The sequence below is a fragment of the Dysidea avara genome, chromosome 7 (assembly GCF_963678975.1).
Source record: "Dysidea avara chromosome 7, odDysAvar1.4, whole genome shotgun sequence".
NCBI classification, from domain to species: Eukaryota; Metazoa; Porifera; class Demospongiae; order Dictyoceratida; family Dysideidae; genus Dysidea; species Dysidea avara.
The window spans coordinates 2,158,108-2,167,080 of record NC_089278.1 but is presented as its reverse complement, the minus strand read 5'-3'; the positions used below and the strand labels follow the sequence as shown (position 1 = coordinate 2,167,080).

At 38.7% G+C, this 8,973-nt stretch overlaps 1 protein-coding gene across 1 annotated transcript; it reads right to left on the bottom strand.

The window, feature by feature from the left end:
- Nucleotides 1–947: 947 nt before the first annotated feature.
- LOC136260786 (phenylalanine-4-hydroxylase-like) lies at nucleotides 948–5,899 on the bottom strand. Its single transcript, XM_066054650.1, has 11 exons — nucleotides 5,801–5,899; nucleotides 5,639–5,749; nucleotides 5,379–5,562; nucleotides 4,565–4,653; nucleotides 4,448–4,515; nucleotides 4,288–4,338; nucleotides 3,877–3,975; nucleotides 3,572–3,824; nucleotides 1,867–2,019; nucleotides 1,543–1,676; nucleotides 948–1,226 (listed from the first exon to the last, which is right to left on the bottom strand). The coding sequence occupies exons 1-11, from the start codon at nucleotides 5,834–5,836 to the stop codon at nucleotides 1,067–1,069; spliced, it is 1,338 nt and encodes a 445-aa protein (XP_065910722.1). The 5' UTR covers nucleotides 5,837–5,899; the 3' UTR covers nucleotides 948–1,066.
- Nucleotides 5,900–8,973: the final 3,074 nt, after the last annotated feature.

Below are 8,973 nucleotides of genomic sequence, written 5' to 3'. Positions count from 1 at the left end.
ACTGCCAAAGCATTTATATTAGTGTTGTGTGCCCTTGTCACATGGTGTGCAGCATTTCATGCATATTGAAAGTCAACCAAGAAATGTCTAGCAAGACAAGAATAAATGCTGCAATATTTTGACCTTAGTAGCTAATTAATTATGCTTTCTAAGTGATCTGTATTGATCAAGAGTTGTAGGGATCAGTTACATGCTTAAAGGATGGTAGCTATGTAGTATGCAAGGTGCATTTTATTTGCAAAATATTCCTAGCAGGCTAAATGTGCCATGCTAGTTTTCATGCTCATACTATAGTATGTTCACATTGAGCTGAAAAACAGCTAAAAATTAAAAGTGGATTTTTTCTCAACAGAGTTAACATTTCAGCCAACCAGATGATTATTGGTAGCAGCAAAGGTGTCAACAACAGACACGTACAGTTTGGTTCCATTACAAGTTTGGGAAAGGGTTGTAATGGACACTACTTATATGGTTTCCACATAGGAAATGTATTTTGATTGGCCATAAATGTTATGTCAAACATTTGAACAAAAAGATTTTAAAATATTTTAGTTGGTCAAGCAGTACTACTACAAATGAGTCAAATTTCAAGATCGTGTGTAATTGCATCTATGAGTTATTAAATGTTTTTGAGGATTCAGCTCAACGTGAACATACTATAGGCACCAGCCTATTGTGTTGGCACAAAAGAAACACTTTGGTGGCAACCCTGGGCCATAATTAAGGAAACCAAACTGCTGTAATTCATGTTATATTCTTTGTAAGATGACCATGATCATTGTACAGGATAAATTTTGAGTCTTGGGATAACATATCGGCAAGAGTTAACTCTTGATATCGGTGATGAGTACATGTTGCTACTATACACAAATCTTTTACATGATGGCTTCTTTGGAGTAGAGATAACTGCCATCTTTGTGATGGGTCCCTACATGCACATTATACAGTTGCACAGTTTGTTGACATAATCACCACCAATACACATTGATATATTTGATAAACATTTATTGTGTCCAGCATGAAAAAATAAATTTCTAGCACCAGCTCCTTATTAATGTCAATGAGGTTAGGACATCTTCTCGATAGCCTTCTGTAGCAAATCAGCATCAGTTTGAATATCTCTAGCTACTTTAGTGAGAGCTGCCTTGTTGTCCAATATCTCCACGCTCTGTGTGTACGGATCATAACGAAGGGAGAATGGTTTGGGGATGGTAGCAGCAAATGCCCTTTAGAACAAGTACAAAATTATAATTGTTGGTAATATTACATCACTTATAGGGCTTTAACTATGACATGCACTAACAAAATGTCAATAGGCTGTGAAGAAAATTTTTGATGGAGGTTGGGAGTACTATTTAAAAAAATGTATACTGCAGTTGTGAAAACATACACTTCACAGCTTTTCTACAAAGGGTAATGTGCCACATACATAGACTGTTAGTCACCCCTTAATCTAGTCTTCTACAATGTACAAATTCACTTCCTACAGGCAATACAACTCCAGTGACACAACATATGCTACAGTACAGAGCGTTAGCTCACTTCAGTTTCTCTTGAGCAGACTCAAAGCTGTCAGCAAGGAAGTACACTGGCTGCATCTCAGTGATGGGATACTCCTGTACCACAATCTTCTCTGGCTCAAATGGTTTCACCGTTGGCTTGTCTGACACACAATACTAAGAACAAATTAATAGTGACCTACTGTATGTCATATGGAACACTGGTTACCTAGTAACCAAATGTCCTATTACTAAAATTAGTGACGTAAGTGCAATGGAGGCAGAGTAAGTAATCGTGAAAGTGTTGGAAAGCGAGTCTCAGTGACAAAATCAAGTAGTGTGAAATTACCGTGTACACATTATTCACCTGTAGTTCTCCGAACGAAGATAACAGTCCAGCACCGTAGGCTCTTCTCTCTCCATTTTGTTGACACATGCCAAACTCAATCGTAAACCAGTAAAACGTGGCCAACTTCTTGACATAATCATCAGGTGCTCCTAAACTTGCCAATCCGATCTCCTACAACAAATAACACTGTCAGTGTAAACAATGACTACTGCATACAAAAGTAATACACATGTTCCAACCCAGCTTGAAATAATATTGTACATGTACCATGCATACATGCAGCCATACAGGATCTCCTAAACACACATGTTATCATAGATAATGTATGCGTTCCTAATGGATTGGAAACGCCCATTAAATTATTTTCCTATCCTAGTTACAGTGCACCAATACATTCGGAAATTTGTCGAAATGTACTGAGTGGCTGTTTGGCTTTCTCTTGCTTGTTTGAAGGTGTGGACATTCCAAAATACCAGCAAAGTACAATGTAATGCACATCTTCACTGTGGGAGTTGTGGGCACCATTTCATTTCCACAACTGGTGCATGTAACTTTTGTTGTACGTTGCTTGGGTGGATTCACAGGATTGACCTTGTCAATTTGTCTTGCTCTAGTTCAAGCTCTAGTGCTGGTGCAGTCATGGGCATTAGCTTCTGCAGCACATGCTCTGGAGAGAATGGACTGAGACCTGCAGCACGAAATCCACCTATGCATGAAGGATGTTTCCCACAACTTGGCAATTAAACTTGGGAAAACCTCTTTGCTGGTATGTTCTCCTCTGGTTTTTACCTTGTACTGCTTAAGGATAGTTCGCCATGCATTCTTCAATGGTGCAAATACTCCAACATCAAGAGGCTGGAACAAGTGTGTGGCGTTTAGTGGAAAGCACATAAGCACAACTTTATTGGCTCTAGCTTGATTAACTATGCTGATGTGAGAGTAGTGACCATCAAAGAATAATACTATTGGTGCAGTTTTAGTCAAATGTGCTACAGTAGGCAAAAACAACTTACAATTGAAAGATGGCTTTCACAAATTTCACACAAGATGTTATTGTTTTGTCTCTTGTGGTTTTTGTGGTTTTATAAAAATAATTCAGGTAACAAAAGGTACCGTATTTGACCGGTTAATAGCCGCCCCCGGATAATAACCATTCCAAAGTCTAGAATTATTGTAACAAGAGCCGCCCTAGGATAAGAGCTACAGCTTGTATCTGAATGTACTGTTTTAAGTGTTGATAAGACATGTTTGAAGCAGAAAACTGGCAAAGGAGTTGTTTTAAGCCAGGAATTATCATTTTTGGGAGAAGTTAGAATGAATGGCTGTATTGACAGATAATTAAACAAGGTTAGTCACTCATGAATTCGTAAAAATGCTGCGGGCTGCTGCCACACAAGCCCATAGTAGCCGCCCTCGGATAGTAGCCACCTTCACATAGTAGCCACAGGGTTTTACTTGCTGAAAGTTATAGTAGTTGCAGCTATTAACCGGTCTAATACGGTACATTAAACATGCGCGGCAGTCACATGCATGTAAAATGCACAATATTCAAGCTGGGAAGCTTATTGCCTACAACTTTGACTTGCAACCACACACTGGATAAAATGATCATTAGTGGAAGTGTAAACAATCACATTTTAACATATACAAAATAGTAATAGTGGCACAAAAACTTGGTGAGTATAATATACTGTACAGACTTTTACACTCAACAACAACACACCTGTGAGAAGCTGGCAAAGGTAGGATCAGCCAACAGTGGTACATGTCCCATCAGCTCATGACACACGTCAGGCTCTGGTGTGTACATTGGCTTTGATGAGTGTCTAATGTATTGTGTGGAGTGGAACACTCTGAATGCTAGTCCAGCCAAAAAGTCTCGTGATGACAGCAGTCCAGCTACTGGCCTTAGCTGAAACCCACTGCACTGCTTGAGATAGTTAGAGATGACCTCCAATTGTGGAATATTATCTTCACTACAACCAGAAGTGGATAAGGGTAGCAATGGTGGTTACTGGTCTGTCTTACCGGAAGCCACAGTTCTCTACCAGTAGAGGGAAGTTGTGGTTGTACTCCTTACAAGCGTGTGTAGCATGTAACTTGGTGAGTTCCTTGAACATTGTGGACCTTTAAAATTGAAATATACACATTGTTATGTGTTATATAGTATAACTTCTGTGAAGCACCACAACATGCCTATCTACTGTATGCATTGTTGACTGAACTAAGGTAGCATACTACACTGTACATGTCAGTTGAATTTAAGTATCTCTTTACTGACCTTAAAGTAAAGATTAAAAAGTTATGTAAGCATCGATTTATCAGCTTTGATCCCCAATTACATTTTGGCTAAAAATTCAACACAACACGCACATGCAAGACATCACAACCACTTCTACCACATACACGCACGCACGCATGTACGCACACACACCTTACCATGTCTCAATTTCTTCAGGTGTATACTCCACAATAGGAATGGGCTGACCACTGTAATGACATACATACTTACCATATTCACATGTACTACCCTACTAAAATTATTATAGTGTTTCCAGTATATGATCCTATACTGTTGTGTGTGGTATAGTAGGCTTACTGTTTGTAGTTAAATGCAATGTCTGCAAATTCTTTCCTCCGTTTACGATAAACAGGATCCTTAAAACCCTACAGAACAAATGACATATCAACAAATCATATTCAGTTGAATTCTTACAGGATGATCAGCATCTAGCTTGTCTCCATAACCCTCAATTCTATTAGCAAATTTGTCAAGATCCTTTATAGTACGTGGAAACCAAACCTCTACAGATACAAACAAACAATACATACTAGTAGATTCCAGTGTGTAACCATACTACATGAATACACATATCGTAAACTATAGGATCAATAAAATAAGTTGGCCTTGCCACATGAAATAGCAATACCTACCCAAATAGCTTGACCAGTCAGTGCTAACTGACAACCTTTTCGTTTTTTCACATTCAGCCTCCACTTAAACATGATGATTTCTGTTGCAACATATATAAAGTGTTAGCCATTACTGACTAATATCCCATTATTACTATAGGAAGGCTTGGTACATGTGATGTTGGATGAAACACTTAAATTTCCCCTCATTTGCTGTAAAATAAATTTTATGGCTCTCGGGCAAAAATCAGCTATTTTAGAAAAATAATATAGCTGCAACAAACCAAGATTGTGTGTACCATACAAACGTCCACTCATATTCTGCCGTAACCACTCTTCTTGCAACAAGCACATCAGCCCCATGCTTGACAGACACAGATGGCCAGCAATACATGATGCTATTTTCCCACTTTTCGCTAAGTCATGTGATGTGATACGCAACCTAAATAGTTAACATGATTTTTTTCATTTAGAAATTTAGGGGGTTGGTCAGGCCCGAGAAACATAAGATTTAGTTGAAATGGCCTTGTGTAGTTATATAGGCTAACACTCCTTCATGCATGCAATACTATTTGATACAACAAAATTTCCACATCATACAAACTTGATTTACTTACCCTCATCCTCAGCAGGTTGTCTCCTCTTCACAGTAACAGACTTGGCTATTGGCCTCAATGACCTCACCAACTGATCAACTTGGTCCTGAGTACAATCCTTGCAGTTGACGAAGAAGTCATACTCTTTGCCAGGGTTAGTACGGGATGGTCGGGACTCGATGTGGTTCATGGTAACACCAACATCCTGTGGGACGATATTACATGCGTCACAAAATGAGGCATCAAACACTATTTATAATACCAATATGTATTCTACTTACTTTAAAGGGTTGTAACGCTTCAACTAGCGCACCTTTTTTGTCTAGCAACGAGAAAACGAGAGACATTTCATCGTTACCATTTTCCGGAACGTAACCTTCCGCTCCAGAACCCTGCAATAAAGAATCAGTTGACCTTGTGTAATTACTAGTTCACAAACCTACCTCAAACTTTTGTCTCTTGGGTGAAGGACTATCCATGGCGTCGAAGGATCAGACAATCATCACGGGATCAGACTATCATCACGTGAGAGAACCTAGATCACATGACTTGCAGACTTGGCATTTCATGATTTGATTGGATTATTTGTGGACAATGTCCTGAAACATGATCATATTTCCTTAAACATTTAGTAACCCGAATGCTCCTGTTCTGTAATCGTTGTAGACGTGCTAATTGGGACTGGTTTATAAGAGGAGGACCCCACACAGGTAGAGCATAGTCAATCCTAGACAAAACAAGTGATTCAGTCAACATCTAATGATAAAGATTTCTGATGGAGGCTAAGGTAAATTTAAGTAGTATGATACTGAACTACACCTGCTACTCAACTGAGGACCCCATTGTAAATGTCTATCAAAAATGATCCCTAAATAGCTACCTTTGTTTATCCATTTTCTTAGGCTGATGATCATCTACAAGGATTGCAGGAGGAACCGCCCAAATTAGATGCACGTTTCTGAGCAAACTACATGACACTAGACTTTTTGACATGATACAATCCACGCCTGGGTTCTCCATAGATCAAAACACAATCTTTCCTTAACAATTAACTTCATGATTTTCACCAGAGCATATCAATGTAGTATCATCAGCAAACTGTAGCTAGCAATCTACTGCAGGGAGGGCATCTCATTAATATAAACAAGAAATAGCAATGGGCCAAGTGCACTACCCTGTGGGATGCCACCCTTTACAGGAGACCAAGATGACATCATGTTCTTATGTCAGACACGTTGTATACGGTGCAAAAAATAGTTGGTGAACCAGGTCAGCTCAATGTTATGAACACCTAATGCGCACAGCCACTTCAAGAGTATAACATGATCCAGAGAATCAAATGCCTTTCTGAGATCCAGAAAAACAGTACATACTACTTGACCAGCATCCAAGGCTTGTGTGATTGAGTCCATGGCAAATAAGAGAATCTGCTCAGTAGATCTACCTGTATGATAAGCTCCCTGATGTTGTCAAATATATATACTTAGTTGCGAGGCAACCAGCTTTTCTAGTATCTTAGCAAGAATAGGGACAACAGAAATTGGCCTAAAGTTCGAAGGATCGTCCATACACCCAGATTTGTGAACAGCAGTAACATTACTCTTTTTCCAATCACTAGGCACAGCGTAAAGATGCATTATATAGTTTAGTTAGAGAATCAGTAATCTCAATTGAAGCTTCCTTTTAAAAACGTGCCGAGAGACCATCTGGTCCAGTAGATTTACGAACATCAAGGTGTTGGAACATATGGTATACAGAATCAGAGCAAATGGTGGAAAATTTGAAGAGATCAGTAGATGGTGAAGAAGATGGAAGGTCTGCTGTTTGGTGAGCCTAACATTACAGAAAAACTCAGTGAATCAGGAGAAATGGTACTACTTATACCAGAATCACAAATCTTACATCTACCTATGATATCATTTGCACTGCTCCATAGCTCCAACTTTTCAAACACACCTTAAGTAGCTAAAGTCTAAGTGGCTAAAGTCTTTGAGCAGGCTGTAGGACCAGGTGTCCTACAGACCTTCAGCACTTGTGCTGTAAAGCATTAATCATTAATAAATAAACTAGTGTCCATTTGGTTCTACTTGGGGTACTTAGAGATAATGAGTTGCTCTCTAGAATTCCTATGGATATAATTACATGAAAATAACAAGGAGAAAACATCCTGACTACCTGGTAGACTCCTGTAAGCGTTTGAGCGTAAATCGACCACCTGGTAGACTCCTGTAAGCGTTTGAGCGTAAATCGGATGGCTGTAGGTTCGAGACTACCTGGGTCCAGTCATGGATTTTTTTCTCCTTTCTCTAACTTTTCAAACACAACTTAAGTAGTTAAAGTCTAAGTACCGATAGCTAAAGTCTTATTATTATATTATATTTATTACTGTGCAGCAATCAAAAGATTATAACGCACAGGTGTGATCATAAAAGTTACTTAAGTTATTACAAAACTCATTAGGGATAGAGGAATTAATTACATCAGCAGGGAGTTGGTTCCATAATTTGATGGTTGATGGGAAAAAGGAAAATTTGTATGCATCAATTAGAGTCATTGGTTGGTGATAGTAGCCACTCCTTAAACTTGAAAGTTTAGGGGTAAGATCATCTGTAGGCACAATCAAATATCCGTTAATTATTTTGTAAAAAGTACTTAATTTAGCTTGGGTTCTTCTTGTCTGTAACAATGGTAGATTAAGAGGAGACAACATGTTAGTAACACTTGAATATCTTGAAAAGTCATTAAAGCAAAATCTAGCAGCAGTTCTCTGGATTGATTCTAGCTTGTTTATATTCAACAAGGTGTGGGGATCCCAAGCAGACGCAGCATATTCAATGATTGGACGAACCATAATCTTGAAACTATTACATTTAATGTGAGTAGGACATTCGCGTAAGTTACGATACAAAAAGTTGTTTACTTGTTTGGCCTTGTTGGTGATCCTTTGGACATGCTCATTCCATGAAAGGTTGCTTGAAATTGTTACGCCAAGGTATTTGGTATGAGCAACTTGGGCAATAGGTACAGCTTCAATGCAGTAATTAAAGACAATGGGGTCTTTGAGCAGGCTGTAGGACCAGGTGTCCTACAGACCCTCAGCACCTGTGCTGTAAAGCATTAATAAATAAAATAAAAATAGCAGACTGGAAAGATGTGGATCAGACTTGGACTGTTTCACTAGTGTCTTTTCTACACTAGTGAAACATGAACCGACTCCGACATGTAAAGCGCTGCAGCCAGCTGGTACAATTCTGTAAAAGCGATAGAGATCTAGCACTGCTGAGCTGCAATGTGAATAATGAACCTAAAAAGCTAATTTTACTGTTCAGATCCCCGCCCGCGTTGCTGCTATATTTTGATTCATTTAATTAATTAATTTATTAGGAAGTGGTTACTGAATCAAAAGTTTTTTATTTCCATGTCTAGTAGTTGCCCTGAGCATTCGACTCTATAGGACACGAAAAGTAGCACTAGCGTTAGGGTCAGGTTCAGTTTTGGTTTCTTCTTCACCTTTAGGTTACATTCTTCTTACTGTATACTGAGACTACTACGTGAGTAACATTTATAAGATAGAAAAGTAGTATCACAGCAGTAAAATAAGTTCAAATCATCATGT

Excerpts from the sequence above, each read along its gene's own strand:
- LOC136260786 (XM_066054650.1), bottom strand. The coding sequence starts at position 5,836 with ATGGATAGTCCTTCACCCAAGAGACAAAAGTTTGAG. Across the intron at positions 5,563-5,638 it reads AAGCGTTACAACCCTTTAAA|GATGTTGGTGTTACCATGAA; the intron begins GTAAGTAGAATA and ends ATCGTCCCACAG. Across the intron at positions 3,825-3,876 it reads GTAGAGAACTGTGGCTTCCG|TGAAGATAATATTCCACAAT; the intron begins GTAAGACAGACC and ends TTCTGGTTGTAG.